The following is a 19,908-nucleotide window of genomic DNA, read 5'->3' on the forward strand; positions in this document are numbered from 1 at the left end:
CAAATGCATGTGTGAAGACCAATGATCAAACCTCTCCAAGCTTCTGTTTGCAGAGAGGCACCAGACAGGGCTGCCCGCTTTCTCCTTCACTCTTTGCTATTTTTATTGAACCCCTAGCTGCTGCCATAAGACAAAATAAAGAGATTAAAGGAATCCATGCCAAAAATATAGAACACAAGATAAGTCTTTATGCTGATGACGTATTACTTTTTCTTCAGAACTCACCGACGTCTCTCCCCCAGACAATCACACTTATTAACACATTCTCATCAATATCTGACTACTCTATTAACTGGTCTAAGACTATTATTATGCCCATCAACTGTGACCTACAAAACATACCCAATACTACAATACAGTCTGGAAACATTAGATACCTGGGCATAAACATTTCCCCCAGGTTATCAAAACTAACAAAGCTAAATTATGTCCAGTTACTTAAAATAATAGAGGATGATCTCTCACGGTGGAGGCACTTACCCATATCACTCATGGGGAGGGTTGCCACAGTTAAAATGATGGTTCTATCTAAAGTAAACTACCTGTTTTCAATGATACCCACTAAACCATCCTCCAGTTGGTTTAAGTCACTGGACTCACATATATTTAAATTTCTATGAAAAAACAAGCCATCACGTATCAGTCTAAAAACTTTACAACAGACTAAAGATAGAGGCGGATTGGAGCTACCCGACTTTAATCATGTTTTCTTAGCTAACAAGCTGCAGTATATCTCCAAATGGCTTAAACCTAGCAGTCTGGATGAATCATGGTTAGATGTAGAGCAAGCATTGTGTGAGGATGTGTTTATCTCTGATCTGCCATTCATCAGCTCAACCATCAAAACACATAAGTGTTTTAAAAGCATCAATATCAGTTCCTCCTTAGTGGCTTGGTGGGATTTTCTAAAAATAACCAAATCCTCACTTTTTCCATGTAAGTTTACACCCCATGGAAAAATAAAGGAATAAAACAGTTAGAACATATAATAGAAAATGGAAACTTCTTATCATTTAATATTCTCACTTCACAATATGGAATCAGTAGCAAAACATTTTTAGAATATCACCAGCTTAAATCTATTATATGTTAAAAATATACCATTGATCAATTAAACTTACAGCTACCTATTAGGGTGGCAGAATTCATGAATCTCAATGCCCCAAAGCTATTATCGAAAACATATAGACTATTATCTAAACTAGAAGACTCAATCTGTCTTCCAACTTCAAAATGGGAGGGCTGACTTATCCAGTAACTTTAATAAAGATAAATGGTCACAAATATGTTTAAACACCTTTAAAATGACTAAAAATTCAAATATGCAACTAATACAATTCAGAATTCTGCATAGAACTCATTATACAGGACAAAGGATGTTCAGGATGGGTCTGTCACAATCAAACATCTGCACACACTGCAATGAAAACACACCAGATAACTACGTCCATGCCTTGTGGTCCTGCACACCTGTCCGCAGGTTCTGGCTTCAGGTATGTGTGGACATGTCAACATGGTTTAAATGTAATATTCCTACAATCCCCGCACTATGTCTACTAGGTGACTTGGGTGACATTAATATGGCAATTAACTCTGCACACATGATACACACAGCATTATGCATCGCAAAGAAAACTATCCTTGTGAACTGGAAAAACAAAAATAATCTGTGTATTCAGCAGTTTAGGAATCTCTTAGTTGACCACATCAGTAGTGAGACAATGTCTGCCTCCTCAAAGAATTATTTGGCTGAATCTCATTCCTTCTGGTCCCCTGTGCTTAGTTCCATCACTTAGTGTAGGTGGAGGGCTGTGACCTCGTTGCTGTGGGGGTTGGGAAATGGCCGGGAGTGACTGGTGGTTGTGGGTTCTTTGTGGTTGCCCGTGGTGCGGGACTGGGTTGCTCTGCGGTGGGGGTGGCTCTGGATCTGGCCCCGTCGGGGGCTGTGGGGGCCAGCGATTGGAGTCGCCCCGTGGCGGGGGGTGAGGCCACTGGTGGTGCCTGGGTTGGTGGGCGTCGGTCCTGGGCCAGGCGGCCGCGCTATTCCGGGGCGGGCTGGGCGGGGGTTCTGGGCTCTGGTGCCCGGGGGTGGTCCTCCTCCCTCCAGGGTGGTGGGCTCCGTATGTGCCAGGGGTCTGGGCCTGCCCGGATGTGCTGCCGTGGTGTGGGTTGGTGCATGCCCTGGTGTCTGGTTGACACCCTGGGACCCAGGGTATGGCCCGGCGGCAGGGGGGGTGTGGGGGTTTGAAGGAGGGCTGAGTGGGATTCAGGGGATTATAGGGGGAGGTGCTGGGGTGTGAGACAGGGATGCTTGTATGTTGTGTGTGTCTATACTTTGAATGATGTTTGTGTGGATGGGGGGGTATGTTTGTGTGCGTATGCATGTGTTAGGATGAGTGGGGGTGTGTCTGGGGAGTGAGAGTTGGAGGTATTGGATGCTGTGTGAGTGTTTATATTTTTTGGGTGGGGCTGAGAGGGCATATATGAGTTAGGATGAGCAGGAGTGTGCAAGGAAATAGGTGTGTGCATGTGTTTCTGTGTGTGGTTGGGGCGGGGTTAAGTGCACTTGTGGGGGGGGACCTGGGCGGACCTGGGGGTCTGCCACTGTCCCCATCCTCTCATTCCCCGTTAGGGGTGTGGGAGGGTGGGTATTTTCTGGGGTGGGTGATGGCTCACTGGCTGCGGCCCCTGGGTGGCCCGGTCGTGGGGGGCGGCCTCTCCTGGCCTGTCTTGCCCTGGGGGGCCTCCTGGGGAGCAGGGGTGCCTAATGCCACTAAAGGCTCATCATCCGGAGGGAAGTTTGCTTCCCTCTGGACGTACATCCCCAGACCCCTCTTACTTCCCGCTCTCTCTGTCTCACACACACACGTAGGGAGTTGGGAGGCGTGGAGCCATGCGGGGTGGAACGGAGGAGACCATTCAGTGGTCTCCTTGGATGCACCCCGTGGCGACTCGCCTCTCAGTTTTAATTGCACCGAGACACCAAAACACAAGAAACACAACACACAAACACCTGGGGGGCATGGCATGCGGTGCATGGCGGGCTCATTGCAGTCACTGCCCCTCAATTTTAATTGCACACAACACACACTACATAAACAGTCAGGAGCGGGGAGGGAGAGGGTATTGGGGACCTCTCACACCCCTGGCGGGGGGGGGGGGGTTGCCCTGGGGCCGGGTTCCGGGGTGGCTGCACTGGTGGGCTGCTGGCTCTGTGGGGGTTGGGTCAAGGGGGGATGCTTGGGGCTCGCTGTCCGCTGGTCCGCCTGGGGTGTCCCTCACGGGGCATGGTGGGTGGGTTGTGTGTGGCGTGGCTGTGTGGTGGTGGGTGGTTGTGGGTGCGGCGCGGGGGAAGGTGTGAGTGTGGGGTTATGTGGGGTGCAGATTGAGGTAGGTGGGGGGAGGGGGCTGATAGCACCCTGGTTCCCGGGGTGTGCGGCTGGAACATCGGGGTGTGTGCTGGCCTGCGCCGGGTGGCTGTCTGGGGGGGCCTGGTCCTCCTAGGCATGTTGCGGGCCCTCTGCCTTTGGGGGGTGGGGCGGCTGCCTCTGGGCTCCTGGGGCCCTGGGCCCTTCGCTTGGGCTGCCCTGGGTGGCCGGTCCCTGGGGGGGGGCGGCGGCTGCTGATCTTGGCCCACTGGGGCCTGTGCCCCGGGACCGTGGGGGGCTCTTGCTGGGGCTCTCCTCTGCCGCCCTTCGGGTGGGGCTGGAGTCGTCTTTGTGGTGGGGTGGCATGGGTTGGTGCTCCGGGTCTGCTGCTGAGGGCCCAGCCCAGGCCCTGGTCTGCCTCTGGCCTCCGTGGAGGCGTGGTCGCATTTGCATGATCTCACTCATCACTCTTCATCACTGATCACTCCTTGTTTCTCATGCTCTGCATTCTGACACAGTCACTGAGTTGTCTAGTGGGTTTTTAATACTAAGAGATAATTATTAATATTTTCTTTTTTTTTTTGTATTTTTCCTGTGAGTTAGTATCTGGTCGCTGTTTTGTCTTTTTGATTTGGTTATTATTTAAAAACTCTTAATGACTGGCAGCCCTGTTTTTTCTGTGTGTGTGTTTCTGCTTTTGTAAAAGTTATAGGAAATTTTCTGGTGTGTTCATGTACAGGTGTAACAGTTTGTTGTCTGGTGATGGTGTGGATTGAAGGGTCGTTTCCTTCTGTCTGTGATCTTTTTGTCTCCTTTCTTCTTTCCCTTTTGCTCTTTTTTTGCTGTTTTCCATCTTTTTCTGTCCCCTCCGGTCAGGTCCAGCAAGATTACATAGATTCTGTGATTCAAAGTAAATAAATTAATAAATGAATCAGGTTATCAAGAGGAGCCTTACCCATAGGCCTCCCCTTGGCAGAGCAAATTTGTTCAGCACGATACAGAAACCAGATTATCATTTAGCTGCTATGATGCTGGACAGGACAAGTTAAAAAAAAAAAAAAAAAAGAATCTGAGCGTTCGATAAGGCTGAGCTTCAGCCTTAAAGGAACACTGTACCGCTTTCAGAGACCCACAACAAGTCATCATCAGGAGAACTTTAATGGCTGTACAACACGTTTGAGGTCTGAACGGGGGCTTCAAGAGAGTCCAAAAGTCAGATTAGAGTCCGAACATTCGATCAGAGTCCGACCGTCCGATTAGAGTCTGAATGTTCGGACTGAAGCAGATAATAAAATACAATAAAAAAATTAATCAATAAATCAGCCTGAGCAGCAACATGCAGCAGCTACAACTCTGAGGTACCTGAACATCCATCTGCCTCATGGGACACGTTCACATGGTCTCAGAAAACACACACCATCACACACACACCGTCACACATGTACGTGCACACACGTAACACAATGGGAAAAAACACAGAATAAACATAAAAATAAACCTGTAAACATCCAGATGTGTCTCCGTCTAATACAACATGCTCACACTACCTAAACAAAAGAAAATTAAGACAATAAGGGTTTAAATTTCTACTTTTTTTACTCTGAACTTTTTTCATTTCATATTTAAAAAATGAATTTTTCTTTTTCATTACTTTAAAAACATTTTTTCTTTTAATTTAAATCTTATTGTATGACCATAAATTTATTATTCCAATTTATTCCTTAATTAAATCATCTTAATTATTTTTGTATTTATCTCTGTTTTGAACCTCTATTTATTTCCTTGAGTGTTTTTTAATATAAATTCGACCAAATATTTGAATAATTCTGGGGATATTGTGACAAATCTAAATAAATGTAGTTCAGAGAAATAAGTTTTCCCCAAATTTCAAAGTAAATTATTGTTCATCTTATTTCCATATCAATTTATTTATCGAGCTGTTTATTTTGTATTTTGTTTGTTTTAATTCCTTATTGCAATTTTACAATTTATTCTTTAATAAAATCTTTATTTTCCTTTATAATTTAGGGACGTATTGATCTCTAAATGTAGAATTATTTTATTTCTGTATTTATTTTCATGGGTTTGTTTATTTTTGTTTCCTTTATAAATTGGCCCAAAAACAAAAGAGAAATAATTCAATCAAACAGATAAACTGGGAATGTTGTTTTTATTTCTTCGGGTTTCTTTTTCTTCTGCATTCTTTATTTTTTTCTAAATCCGTTCATCTCTATCATTTATTACTTTTCTTTGTTTCTTTGTTTTTTCCTGGGTGTTTTTATTCTTTCCTTTACACATTTACCAGAAACTGTTATTTGGAAATATATATATATATAAAAAAAATAAATATATTTGGAAAAATAATTTGAAATACAGGGAAATTCTAACAAAATTCAGTTAATTTGTTGAAAGAAATTAAAGAAGAAATAAACTTAATTCTACATTTGAATCTAAATTATTTTCATGTGAATTTATTTATTGAGCCGTTTCTGTTTTTATTTTTCAAGCATGTCTGTTGCTACTTTCCAGGCACCACTAGACACAACTGTCGCCATGGCAACCCAGAAGATGGCGGGCCAGTCACAGCTGTGAGGTCTCTGTTCTGATTGGTTCTGAGTTCCTGTTGATGCGTCTTGGCCGGTAAAAGTGGGTGGCGTGCCAGGCCATGCGTCTGTTGAGCAGCGGGTAGGACGGGACGTTGTCCTGCATGGAGACGTTTCTGAAGGACACTTCTGCGTCAGGCAGGTCGTCGGGCAGCCCGGGCTCCTTGGTCAGTGGCCGCCACAGTTTGGGGTGGAAGCAGCAGTAGTAGAGCGCCTTGAAGAGCAGACCCAGCAGGTAGGAGAGCGGCAGCGCGATGAGCAGTGCCAGGCCGTACGCCTTCGTCTGCACCGGGTCCCGGTAGCTCCACCAGGCCGCCAGCAGGATGCCACCGTCCGTGGTAATGAAGGTGTGGTAGATGAAGCTCCGCCCCCGCGTCCGGCCCTCCGCCACGTTAAACCAGCTGAAGTACCAGATGAGCCCCACCGTGGCCCGGTAGAGCCACTCCCCCCCGGCACTGTCCATGAAGTCCGTCCTCTGTAGCCACGCCCACAGCACCAGGGCGGGCCACAGCAGCAGGAAGTGGACGGCAATGAACCCGGGCAAGACAGAGGAGAAGAGGGCGAGGACCGCCACGCGAGGGCCAATCAGCAGCAGGTTCCACAGGAAGTAGATGAGGGCGGAGCCCCAGCCCTGCTTGGCTTTGTCCGGGAGGAAGGAGCGCAGGGAGCGGTGGTAGTCCACCACCATCCAGGCGATGGACGTGGTGGACGCAGCGATGCTCACGACTGCAGAGACACAGGACAAAGCAAAGACGTCAACACACACGCATGACGTGATGCCTTCATGTAATGTCAGAAATATGGAGAGAAAAGCAACGCAGTAAAAAACAACTTTATAAATATTAAGGCTAGGCCTGTTAACGTGTTATTGTGTTATTATTGTTTTATTGTTATAATTGTGTTATTATCATGTTATCGTGTTATTATCATTTTATAATCGTTTTATAATCATGTTATTTTATAATCGCGTTATGTTATTATTGTGTTATCGTTTTATAATCGTGTTATCGTTTTATAATCGTGTTATCGTGTTATAATCGTGTTATCATTTTATGATCGTGTTATAGTTTTATAATCGTGTTATTATCGTGTTATAATCATATTATCATTTTATAATTGTGTTATCGTGTTATAATTGTGTTATTGTTGTGTTATTGTGTTAGCGTTTTATAATCGTGTTATCGTGTTATCGTGTTATTATCGTGTTATAATCATATTATCATTTTATAATTGTGTTATCGTGTTATAATTGTGTTATTGTTGTGTTATTGTGTTAGCGTTTTATAATCGTGTTATCGTGTTATCGTTTTATAATCGTGTTATTATCGTGTTATCGTGTTATAATCGTGTTATCGTGTTATAATCGTGTTATCGTTTTTTAATCATGTTATCGTGTTATAATTGTGTTATTGTGTTATTATCGTGTTATCATTTTATAATCATGTTATCGTGTTATAATCGTATTATTTTATAATTGTGTTATCGTTTTATAATCGTGTTATTATCGTGTTATAATCGTGTTTTCGTTTTTTAATCGTGTTTTAATCGTGTTATCGTCTATAATTGTGTTATTGTGTTATTATCGTGTTATCATTTTATAATCGTGTTATTATCGTTTTTTTAAACGTGTTTTAATCGTGTTATTATCGTGTTATTATTGTGTTATTATCGTGTTATAATCGTGTTATCGTTTTTTAATCGTGTTATAATCGTGTTATCGTTTTTTTAATCGTGTTATAATCGTGTTATCGTTTTTTTTATCGTGTTATAATCGTGTTATAATCGCGTTATCGTGTTATAATCGTGTTATAATCGTTTTTTTAAACGTGTTTTAATCGTGTTATTATCGTGTTATTATTGTGTTATCGTGTTATAATCGTGTTATAATCGTGTTATAATCGTGTTATCGTTTTTTAATCGTGTTATAATCGTGTTATCGTTTTTTAATCGTGTTATCGTTTTTTTAATCGTGTTATAATCGTGTTTTCGTTTTTTAATCGTGTTATAATCGTGTTATAATCGTGTTATAATCGTATTATAATCGTGTTTTCGTTTTTTAATCGTGTTATAATTGTGTTATAATCATGTTATCGTGTTATTGTGTTATAATCGTGTTATAATCTTGTTATCGTGTTTTCGTTTTTTAATGGTTTTTTAATGGTTTTTTAATCGTGTTATAATCGCGTTATCGTTTTTTAATCGTGTTATAATCGTGTTATCGTTTTTTAATCGTGTTATCGTGTTATAATCGTATTATAATCGTGTTTTCGTTTTTTAATCGTGTTATAATCGTGTTATAATCATGTTATCGTGTTATTGTGTTATAATCGTGTTATAATCGTGTTATCGTTTTTTAACCGTGTTATAATCGCGTTATCGTTTTTTAATCGTGTTATCGTTTTTTAATCGTGTTATAATCGTGTTATTATCGTTTTTAATCGTGTTATAATCGTGTTATAATCGTGTTATCGTTTTTTAATTGTGTTATAATCACGTTATAATCATGTTAGCCTGTTATTGCGTTATGTTATTTTCACATTATTATCATATTATCTTGTTATTGCTTTAACCCTTTAACACCTAAGCCCCAAACAGGCCGCCTGGATATATTTTGTTGGTTTGGCTGTAAACCACAACTTATTACTTACTCTGCTTCGGATGAAAAAGCGCCATTGTGGTCACGATCGTCCCCAATCAACCTTTTGGGGGTTGTTATAACGTCTTTATAACTCTTTTCATAACTTTATAACTCTAGATGATTTTCTTGACATTTGCTCTTACAAATAAGATCGTATTGTTGACAGAGTTTTCCAAAAAGTCCACTCGTTTTGTCCTCTTTTGTCCTCTTTCTGCTCTTTTCCGCTGTGTGACTCAGAAAAGTAAAGTCTCGCCTGTGTTTGACCTGTCGAATCTCGCGATCGCAGCGGCCTACCGTAATAAGCCTTATATAAGGCCATTCTCTCTACTTTCAGGAACTGTTTGAATGACTTTTATGGCACAAATGGTCTAGGAATTATGGTAGTTAGAACAACGCATGTAAAATCTGTCGGCGCAGACATGGTCGGTGTTAAAGGGTTAATGCATTAATTAACGGCAATAATTATTTTATTGTGCGTTAACGTTGTTTTTTTCCGTATTGGAATCAGTTCTTTCCTGGTCTGAGGACGCATCTGGAGGAACCGGGGAGGATGAAACTGGACCGACGGCGTCTTGTGTCCATGTTTACACGGACACAAGTATTCAGATTAAAACCAGATCAAAACGAAAAAGTTTCATGTAAACATTCCAGTCGGAAGATCCTGATCCAATCACACGTTCGGATCAGTTTCATTCCGATTGAGAGGGGGGTAATTCCGGTTGTTCCGATCAATGTGCATAAAGACGTATTGAATGTCTGGTGGAAACGATCGCAGCTGTACGGCTTGTACTGTTCGCTTTACTTAATAAGTTCATCTGAGCGAGAACAGGTTCGATACGGGAACGCTGCTGGACATTTTAAGACTGAAACTATTAAAGGGCAGAAACTAAAGTTGATGAGATGGTAAAAAACGCACACGCGTGTTTGTTTACACCAGAAATCACGTTTCTTCTTCTACTGATGTTTGCGATAAGTCGGGCAACTGTTCTGTTCAAACACGTAAACGCACGTCGGAAAACGGTTCAGATCTGAACTGGAATGCGATTAGAGATTCGGCTCATGTCAACTCGCGAACACGTTACTGAGAACACGTGTAGGTGGAGCGCTGCTGGGTGGAACTGTATGTTGTGTGTCATTTCTAGATATTTCTGTGTGCTTTATATTTGCATCAAGCCAAAGATCAGAGCTTATAAATCCTGTACGATGACATTTTCCCTGCATGCAGCACTCACACTGAACGGTCCGGGCCCTGTTGCTCTGCAGCATGACGTAGACCATCAGGATGAGCTGAGGCGCGCTCTCACAGAAGGTCTCGATGAGGCGGAGCATGCTGAGGTCGTGCGTGAGGTAGACGGCGTACTCCGAGCCTTCCTCCTTCCTCCACCACACCCTGAAGCCCTGGCGAATGGCCGAGATGTGTCTGCATGGACGAGCACAGACTGAGTTTTCCTCTGATCAGCTCATCATTTCAGCATTTCTCACCTTCAGTTCCCAGCGGGCTAACTGGATTTACTGGTTTTTATTTAAAAGAGGAAGAAAAGCTGCAGTTTGTTTGCATCACAGCAGCTGAACTGTAGCTGGAAGGTTTTCCACGTTTTGGCTTCCTGTCCACGTTCGTGTTCTCAGAAACAACAACAACCAACTTCACTTGTTAATTACCAGAGAAACGACACAACTCGGCTCACAAAATGAGGATTTTTAGATTTATTTCAGAGATGAAATGACCTGGTACGGAGGCAGGCTGCAGCCACATCTACAGATTAAAAATAAACATTACAACAAGAATTATTCATGTATTCACAGCACCTGTCATGTTATATTATTATTTTGTTGTTGTTGTTTTCAGTGTGAAACAGTAGATCAGGTGTCCTGTCCGTAGTTTCCTCATTCAGACCATCACATTTATACGTTAAGTTTTACATAATTGCGTTATGTTATACGTTAGCACTGAAATGATTAGACAGACTGTACGGCATCATCCTGATAACAGCTGCTAATTACAACATTTCACTGCCTGTTTTAGTTTTAATAATCACTTCAATGTTTCCTGAAATCTACATTCTTTTTTCATTTACTTTATTTATTCTTATTCAGAACAGAAATGATTATAATTACCTGAATTCTTAGTTCTGAAAAGCTCATTTGTTAAAATAACCTTATTAATTAAGAAAATATAAATTTTGAAATTATTTAGTAAGTTAAAAATTATCTGGAAAAGCAAAAAACTTTTTGTTCCTCATTTGGAAAAAAACAAAGTTACAGAACTGCATTTATTTATGTCATGAATCTGGAAAAACTGCATTTATGTTTCATTTTATTTAGTTAGTAAAATATTCTGAAATATTTTAAAAAGCTGAATGGTTTTGAAAATATCTGTAAATCAGAAAACTCGATATAATCAAATTAATTTATTATTTATTTTATACGTTTATTTATATTAATTCAGAGAAATCTAAGAAATTAATGTTTTTTCTTTGTGTTCGTTTTGTTACGTTTGTTTAGTAGTTCGTTACTAAATTCTGTTAATTCAGATTTTTTTATTTATTTTTTCCTGTGGTGGCAGCTTCATGCTTCCGTACTCTGATTTGACCACATCCGGATCAGGATCAGAACCTGGACCAGACCGTGGACCAGCCGCCGGTTACCTGCAGAGGAAGCCGAGCTGCAGCACATGTAGCAGGCAGAAGAGCTTCACCCTGTCACCGCACAGCACGGTCCCCGCTCCGGTCTCCCCGCTGAAGCCCGGCAGCTCCCGGTCGTACTTGAACCAGAACCAGCTGAACATCTGGACCACCACAGACGACAAGACCATGAGGCCGACCAGCACACCGAACCAGAAGAAGTCCCCGCGGCAGTAAAACTCAGTCGCCACCCACACGTCGGACCCCCAGTCCACCAGGAAAGTACACACTCCGATCACGGAGAAGACGAAGTCGATCCAGGAATACTTTGAGAAACATCCGCGCTCCATGCTGCGCTGCGCGGTTAGCCGGAGCGACCTGTTGCTGCGAAGCTAGCGCTCTGCTAGCATGGTGGACCGTTAATTCACTCCCCAAGCGGCTCCCCGCTCCTCTGCCCGGCGGAGCCAAAAAGTTGTCTGGACTTTCACATTTGAGCAAGTTCCACCATAACCGTGACAGAAACATCCAGCAGTAGTTTCTGAGACGAAAACTTGGAAGTTAAATTAATAAATAACAGCCACAGAGGAGGAGGGGACGGTTTGTCTGTAATTATTAACCCCGCCCACCGCGGTTCCATGGCACAATCCGGGACAGGGAGGCGTTAACTTTAAACCACTCCGCTGCCCACTTCCGGAGATTGATCAGTAAGGTTGAGCAATAGTTTGTTTTTGTTTTTAAAATTAACCTGATAATTTTTTGTTTTGTTTTTTAAGAGAACTGAAAAAAAGAAAACTGGTTATTTTCTTTGCTTCTTCTGACGGTAATGTGAGTTTTTCTTTAAATGTATGTATTATGATCTTAAATATACATATATACCAGTCAAAATCCTTTTCAGATGTTTCTGGAATAAAAATAAATTACTTTGCGCTGAAGGATGTTGGATGTTGCAAAGAGCTGCTTTTTATTTGATTGTGTATTGATTAATGGAATACCAACTAAATGGATTATGTACATCTTTGTGGTGTAGTCATAACTTGTAAAATGTGAGTGAATTTATGAAGAGTCTAAAAGTAATAAAAGTAACATGCACATCATGTAAATTAAATTAATTGTACATGAAAACAGATTTGCTGTTGATTAACCAAATATATTAAGAATAGTTGTATTTTCTTAATAATTGTGACATTTAAAAAAATCTTTTGACAAACTAAAAAAGTTTAACTTAGTAACTCAAAATGATGATAGAGTTTGCAGTGGCTCTGCATACCTTCACCGAGCACATGGCTGAGACAAAGGTTGGCTTAGCATTCACAAATAAACATTGCAGCCATCACTGAGGACCCATGTGCACTCATCTGACACGAAGGTGCATCAGTTCTCGTTTAAAACACATGACTGCTTATTAATCACTGATACAGTAACTTTCTATCGTGCAGAACTGGGTGCATGATCGCAAAGCCCATTTAAAGTGAACTGGTATCGTTTCAGACTGCAGGTTCATCCACAGCACAGCGGCCCTTAACTTCCTACAAACCTGCGTGTTTACAACCATCAATGCTACAATATCTAAAAATCTAACACTTTAATGAATGAATGGATGAAAATCATTCAAATACAGGTTAGTCAAATTAGTAAATTATCAGACAGAGCGGCAAATAAACAGAAGACAAAAAAGAGCTAAGTTCAGTAAGCTAAGCGACACTAGAAACCAGGGAGGAAAGAACACGAACTAGGAGCACTAAGACCTGACAAAGGGGTTGTCGCAGACATGCCTGGTTTACCTGAAAGACTAAACCCGGGGATTACTGGACCACTTAAGCCCCGCCCCCTGAAAGGAGCAATTTAGCGTTTGCTGCCTCGCGCTTCTTCCTGGTGTCCTCGCTCACATTTCGGCTGCACACAAGCAAACAAAATGTCGCGGGTATACATTGGAAGATTGAGCTACAGAGCAAGAGAAAAGGACGTGGAGAGGTTCTTCAAAGGCTACGGGAAGATTCTGGAAGTCGATCTGAAAAATGGGTAAAATTGTTTATGAAAGCTGCAGCGTGAAGAACCGCGCGCCATGCAGAGAAAATCAGCATTCCGGCCTTGCCGAAGGAGACGGGCCTGCTCTGCTAATGCTAACTAGCCTGCGCCGCTGCTAATGTTAGCGAGCCTACCCGCGCCACCAACAGTTACCAACAAAATAAGTTGTAGGCCTATTTAATATCAGAATTTTGAGTTTTTGTTATTGTTTTTGTAGTATTTTGACCTTGAACCTAAGTTTAATTTTCTCCAGTGGCTCAGATTACAGCTCGCGCTACGTCGACCAACGTTAGCGCTGGCTAAGCTAACGTTAGACGTGGCAAAGTCATAGCCCGCTGTGTGAAAAGCAGAACCGTTACCGTGCAGTTGTATTCTCAGTCACACCCTTATTTAACAGTAGAAAATGCATCTTAGCGTGGGTTCACGTGGTATTTAGTTACAGTAACGTGTGGGGTTCTTTTTCTGGCTAAGGAACATGTGCTTCATGGTTTTATTAGCAGAATGTGATGCTAAACGTACTCGCGTGAACATAAACAAATACAATCGGTGAGGTTTAAATTATTAAAATATCAGCTGGCAAAAATGCACATCTAAATTTTCCATGGGCTTAATTAGTTTTTATTTTTATATGTTCATTGTTTTTCCTCCCAAAATAATTTCGTCGCTACTTGCTTACGCTGCAAGTTTCAAGTGAAGACCGAAGAAAGACAAACGAGAGGGACAATGTAAGCAGCAGCATGGAGGGCTGTGGTAGACATTAGTTTAATAACCATCATACTTCGCTTTAATGCTGGTTAAGCTTAAATTGGAGACACATGAAATAAAAGTAATCTAGTACTGTTTACAAAGTGGAACAAAATTATTATAATTACCAGTATGATCATTTTAATCTTCATGCAGATTATCTGGTAAATTATCTTAAGACGTTTACAGTTCGTATCTTACAGACATTTAACACCGTTTTCAGTAGTGACATTTGCTTTATTGGCGCTAAGACGCTGACGAACCCGCTGCTGGGTCTGAGGTGGTTCACACGCCGAGTCAGACGTCTTTCTGTAACCGGTTCTTCCGTGTGTCATGTTCTGTGCGCAGGTACGGGTTTGTTGAGTTCGATGACCCTCGGGATGCTGATGATGCAGTGTATGACCTGAATGGTAAAGAGCTGTGTGGGGAGAGGGTCATTGTGGAGCACACGAAGGGACCCCGTCGTGACGGAGGCTATGGCGGACGGAGTAAGTCTCCACCACAGCATCGTGTTTATTTCACATGAATGATGCCATTGACCTATTTTTAAAAGGGGCGGAATTTGAATCTTGTCCTTGGTGGCTGATGTGCACTGAATTTATATCATAGTTTGTTCTAGCTGAGGCTGCTCGTGTTGGAGCGTCTCCAGCCTGACGTTAAACCTGCAGTCTGACGGGCGGAGGTCATCACTGGCCTCTGCTTTCACCCCCTGCTTCAGATGCAACAGCTTCTTAGCTCATCGACACAGACCAGTTCTTCTGGTAGGGCCGTTTAGGGAGGTGTGAATGCACAACTGAACCGTCATGTTAATCAAACAAGCAAATTCTGGTCTGTCTAAAACCTAATCCTCAGCTCGCTCGAGAACCACATACAGAAGGTGGACCTCAGCTGCTCTGTTTGTCTCATCTTCGTTTATTCTCGATGCAGCGGCGCCTCAGACGACTAGAGCGCGTTACTGTAGAGGTCTGGCTCGCCTGATGGGCGCAGTGTGGAAGCGAACCCAGACTGGCTAAATGTTGCAGCCCCCAACCGAGTCCAGCAGAAAAACAGCCTTAGACAGTATTAGCAACCAGAACCGGGGGGGGGGCACATGATTAAATTAGTGTGCATCAGAGCCACCAATGACTTGAACCATCCGTGTGATGGATTTAAAGTTTTCTGCTGGAAGTAATGGTTTTATGTGATGGGGAAATGGCTTACAAACAGAAATATGTTCATTTATTTGTAAAATGTCAATTATGATGTAATCTGCTGTCTTATTCCGTTTTATTTCATTTTAAATTTCATTGTCAATTTAAAAGTAAAGATTTAACAAAGAACCTCAATGTTTTAATTGAAAGAGTCCTTTGCTGACTGCCTGCCCCTATTGCTGGCCATGGTGTCCCCCTTTCCAAGAGTGTGGTTTGACCATTCTGGGCCCCTGGGCAGACCAAAAAAGGGAGCCATTGTGAATGAAGACCGCTTTTGCCATTAGGCCCAGGCCGGGTGGTGAGGATGCCATGGGGTTAGGAGCAGATGTGGGTTCAGCTCTTCTAGGTGCCTGAAAAACAACATGTTTTCTAACAGTGAAATGTTGTTAGATAGGATAGTTTAGACATGCTTTAGTTCACCGTAAGTACTTCCTCCATCAGTTTTAACTTTTTTATTGTTTTTTGTTTGTTGTTTTTGTTTTTGTTTTGTTTTTTTTTGTTTTTTTTGATAAAATATGCCCTTTGAACTTCTACAGAAGTTTAATATCTCTAGTTTTAACTACAGACATGTAGGAAGGAATAATAGGACTTTTTAGGATTTAATTATTTCTTTTTTTAGTTAAACCTTTTTCTCCTTTTTGCTTTTGCCCTTTTTGTTTTTCCCAAGTGAATATTACTGTTACTGTAGTTTATAGTTTGGAGATTGAATGATTTACTTCATCTCAGTTCACTCCCGGTCCTCATTGTTCTTTCTGTTTCCTTGTTACCTTAAAAGGTGGATATGGCCGGTGGGGAGGACGGGACAGATACGGCCCGCCTGTACGCACAGATTACCGACTCATTGTTGAGAATCTTTCCAGCCGCTGCAGCTGGCAGGACCTGAAGGTGGGACGCTTGTTTCAGTCCGTCTTCCATCAGGAAGTTTCCTGCTAGTCCGGTTTTACTGGATTTGTATCAGAGCTTTTGAATAAAACAGAATTTAACTGGGTTTTCTTTCTGTTCAGGACTACATGAGACAGGCAGGGGAGGTGACCTACGCCGACACCCATAAAGGCCGCAGGAACGAGGGCGTGATCGAGTTCAGGCAGTACTCAGACATGAAGAGAGCTCTGGAGAAGCTGGACGGCACGGAGGTGAACGGCAGGAAGATCCGGCTCATCGAGGACCGTCCCGGCGCCAAACGCCGCCGCTCTTATTCTCGCAGCCGCAGCCATTCCAGGTCAGTTCCACAGGCTGGTCGTCACCTCCGCACACGGTCCAGCTCCGGGGACCCCGCTTAAAAATCCCACCTTCTAAATCCGTTTGTCCAGCTGCTCCGGTCGGTTTGGTAAACCTGGACCTGCAGTTCTTCCCGTTTCATTTCAGTCTGATGCTGAAGTTTTACCAGAAGTGAATGTATAAACATGGATGTCGTGATGGTCGGGGGGTGTCATCTAAAATCTGATCCGGTTGTCTGCAGGTCTCGCTCCCGAAGTCGCAGGTCTCACAAGAGCCGCAGCCGCAGTGAGAGCAGCAGCCGCAGCCGCTCCAGATCCAGGTGAGCTGATGTCATCGCTGACATCACTTCCTGTTGTTTTCATGTTGAGGTGCTGAGGGGGAGAGTCTAGAAACAGAATCTCCATGAGTCACGTGGCTCGCAGGACTTGATGGTATGTAGGTCACGGTAGGTAGGCCATGCGACCCGCTGCAGATCAGGGAGAAAACAGTTTCTCATTTCTTTGACTTGCTCTGCTTTGAGAGGCTGAAGATTAACGATGTTCCTCTTCGTCTTCCTCAGAGCGGCGTCTCGTTCCCGCAGCCGATCCCGCAGCAAGAAGAACAAGAGCAAGAAGGAGGAAGAGGAGCGCAGCAACGGCGCTCAGAAGGACGAAGACCACAGCCGGAGCCGCAGTCCCAAGAGCAAGAAGAGCAAGAAGGACGGGAAGAAGGCCAAGAAGGAGGATTCCAGGTCCAGATCCCGCTCTCGCTCCAGGTCCCGCTCCAGGAAGTCGACTTCTAAAGGCCGCGAGCAGCCGAAGAGTGACGACGAGGCCGGCGAGCCCGAGGCCAGGGCCAGATCCCAATCCCGTTCCCGCTCTCCCGAAGAATCCAGGGCCAGGTCAAAATCCAAGTCCAAGTCCCGGTCCCCCTCACCTGCCAAAGCCCGCTCCCGGTCCGAGTCCCGCTCCAAATCCCGTTCCCAGTCTCGCTCCCGTTCCCGTTCTCGTTCCTAGTTCAGGTTCTGGACTGTCTGTCAGGAGCCCGCCACCCCCGCATCAACATTCCCCGGACCCCCAACAACACCCTGCCTCTGGTTTTTGATAAGTAGCTGTAGGATCCTGGTCTCTGCACACACACCGCCTTTCATTAGTTTGTAAAATACCATGAGTTTTATAAGTTAAACTGACCTGTGTCGTTTTTTTAATCGGGTGTAGAAGTAAACTCTTGACGCGCCGGCGGGAACGCCGAGGCAGCGTTCGTGATCCCTGATGTCGTTTTGTTTCTGATTAAAATGTTTGCTCCAGTTACTGCAGGTGTCTTTGTAGTTTGATTCCTCGCGCAGCAGGAAGGCGGGTTGGAGGACATCCACCCACTTCAACACAAGCATGGAGATAAAAACTTGATTTGGTCCTTAAACCAAATAGAAAAAAATGTCTTTTCTAGTTTTAAACTTTTCTAAATGAAAAAGGGGCGGGTCCTATCATGTTTAGTTTGAGTGACAGTCTGTGGCCGTCCAGGTGAGTTTTAGGAACAGAGACCTGCTTTCTCTGTTGACATGAGATGACTGGTTCAGGTTCCTCTGCTGGAGGGAAGAAGCTTCAAACTCGGTTCATTTAAACCGTGCAAAGCACCAACCTTGAAGCCTCCAGCAGGTCATGGTCCAGAAGAGCTGAATGTAAAGAAAAATGAAGAATTTCATTTAAAGTTTTTATTCTACAGATACAGAGAAGTTTTCCAGCATTTCTATCCTGTCCAGCAGGTTTTCAGTCCAGCCATACTGGGATTAAAAGCTGCTACAGACTGGTTTATACTGGGATTAAAAGCTGCTACAGACTGGTTTATACTGGGATTAAAAGCTGTTACAGACTGGTTTATACTGGGATTAAAAGCTGCTACACACTGGTTTATACTGGGATTAAAAGCTGTTACAGACTGGTTTATACTGGGATTAAAAGCTGTTACAGACTGGTTTATACTGGGATTAGAAGCTGTTACAGACTGGTTTATACTGGGATTAAAAGCTGCTACAGACTGGTTTATACTGGGATTAAAAGCTGTTACAGACTGGTTTATACTGGGATTAAAAGCTGTTACAGACTGGTTTATACTGGGATTAGAAGCTGTTACAGACTGGTTTATACTGGGATTAAAAGCTGCTACACACTGGTTTATACTGGGATTAAAAACTGCTACAGACTGGTTTATACTGGGATTAAAAGCTGTTACAGACTGGTTTATACTGGGATTAAAAGCTGCTACAGACTGGTTTATACTGGGATTAAAAGCTGCTACAGACTGGTTTATACTGGGATTAAAAGCTGCTACACACTGGTTTATACTGGTATTAAAAGCTGTTACAGACTGGTTTATACTGGGATTAAAAGCTGCTACACACTGGTTTATACTGGGATTAAAAGCTGCTACACACTGGTTTATACTGGGATTAAAAGCTGCTACAGACTGGTTTATACTGGGATTAAAAGCTGTTACAGACTGGTTTATACTGGGATTAAAAGCTGTTACAGACTGGTTTATACTGGGATTAAAAGCTGTTACAGACTGGTTTATGCTGGGATTAAAAGCTGCTACAGACTGGTTTATACTGGGATTAAAAGCTGCTACAGACTGGTTTATACTGGGATTAAAAGCTGCTACAGACTGGTTTATACTGGGATTAAAAGCTGTTACAGACTGGTTTATACTGGGATTAAAAGCTGTTACAGACTGGTTTATGCTGGGATTAAAAGCTGCTACACACTGGTTTATACTGGGATTAAAAACTGCTACAGACTGGTTTATACTGGGACTAAAAGCTGCTACAGACTGGTTTATGCTGGGATTAAAAGCTGCTACAGACTGGTTTATACTGGGATTAAAAGCTGCTACAGACTGGTTTATACTGGGATTAAAAGCTGTTACAGACTGGTTTATACTGGGATTAAAAGCTGCTACAGACTGGTTTATACTGGGATTAAAAGCTGCTACAGACTGGTTTATACTGGGATTAAAAGCTGTTACAGACTGGTTTATACTGGGATTAAAAGCTGCTACAGACTGGTTTATACTGGGATTAAAAGCTGTTACAGACTGGTTTATACTGGGATTAAAAGCTGCTACAGACTGGTTTATACTGGGATTAAAAGCTGCTACAGACTGGTTTATACTGGGATTAAAAGCTGTTACAGACTGGTTTATACTGGGATTAAAAGCTGCTACAGACTGGTTTATACTTGGATTAAAAGCTGTTACAGACTGGTTTATACTGGGATTAAAAGCTGCTACAGACTGGTTTATACTGGGACTAAAAGCTGCTACAGACTGGTTTATACTGGGACTAAAAGCTGCTACAGACTGGTTTATACTGGGATTAAAAGCTGCTACAGACTGGTTTATACTGGGAGAAAAAATTCAAACATCCACGTGTGTTTTTGTTGTGGCTCCTTTTCGACTCTTTTCCTCTCAGGTATTAAACTGATGCTGATCTCAACCAATCAAGCTTGGCAGATCCAATGTATTGGC

General features: G+C 42.9%; 2 protein-coding genes across 4 annotated transcripts in view; one reads left to right on the forward strand and one right to left on the reverse strand.

Annotated features, from left to right (window-relative positions):
* Positions 1 to 4,507: 4,507 nt before the first annotated feature.
* Positions 4,508 to 11,920, reverse strand: xkr8.3 (XK, Kell blood group complex subunit-related family, member 8, tandem duplicate 3). Its single transcript, XM_042012005.1, has 3 exons — positions 11,255 to 11,920; positions 9,842 to 10,029; positions 4,508 to 6,697 (listed from the first exon to the last, which is right to left on the reverse strand). The coding sequence occupies exons 1-3, from the start codon at positions 11,578 to 11,580 to the stop codon at positions 5,949 to 5,951; spliced, it is 1,263 nt and encodes a 420-aa protein (XP_041867939.1). The 5' UTR covers positions 11,581 to 11,920; the 3' UTR covers positions 4,508 to 5,948.
* A 1,150-nt stretch (positions 11,921 to 13,070) lies between these two features.
* The window catches only part of srsf4 (serine and arginine rich splicing factor 4), a 26,339-nt gene continuing 19,501 nt past the window's right edge, over positions 13,071 to 19,908 (forward strand). The window contains exons 1-6 of one of the 3 annotated variants that reach the window (XM_042012007.1): positions 13,071 to 13,249; positions 14,348 to 14,487; positions 15,965 to 16,074; positions 16,194 to 16,408; positions 16,649 to 16,726; positions 16,967 to 17,441. In XM_042012007.1, the coding sequence (XP_041867941.1) occupies positions 13,143 to 13,249; positions 14,348 to 14,487; positions 15,965 to 16,074; positions 16,194 to 16,408; positions 16,649 to 16,726; positions 16,967 to 17,402 (1,086 nt within the window). In that variant the 5' untranslated portion in view covers positions 13,071 to 13,142 and the 3' untranslated portion in view covers positions 17,403 to 17,441. Of the gene's footprint in view, positions 13,250 to 14,347; positions 14,488 to 14,520; positions 15,536 to 15,964; positions 16,075 to 16,193; positions 16,409 to 16,648; positions 16,727 to 16,966; positions 17,697 to 19,908 lie in introns of those variants that run through there. The other 2 variants (XM_042012006.1, XM_042012008.1) reach the window with 2 other exon arrangements.

Source organism: Melanotaenia boesemani, chromosome 17, assembly GCF_017639745.1.
Source record: "Melanotaenia boesemani isolate fMelBoe1 chromosome 17, fMelBoe1.pri, whole genome shotgun sequence".
NCBI classification, from domain to species: domain Eukaryota; kingdom Metazoa; phylum Chordata; class Actinopteri; order Atheriniformes; family Melanotaeniidae; genus Melanotaenia; species Melanotaenia boesemani.

Excerpts from the sequence above, each read along its gene's own strand:
- xkr8.3 (XM_042012005.1), bottom strand. The coding sequence starts at position 11,580 with ATGGAGCGCGGATGTTTCTCAAAGTATTCCTGGATCGACTTCGTCTTC. Across the intron at positions 10,030-11,254 it reads CAGCTCGGCTTCCTCTGCAG|ACACATCTCGGCCATTCGCC; the intron begins GTAACCGGCGGC and ends TCGTCCATGCAG. Across the intron at positions 6,698-9,841 it reads CAGGGCCCGGACCGTTCAGT|TCGTGAGCATCGCTGCGTCC; the intron begins GTGAGTGCTGCA and ends GTGTCTCTGCAG.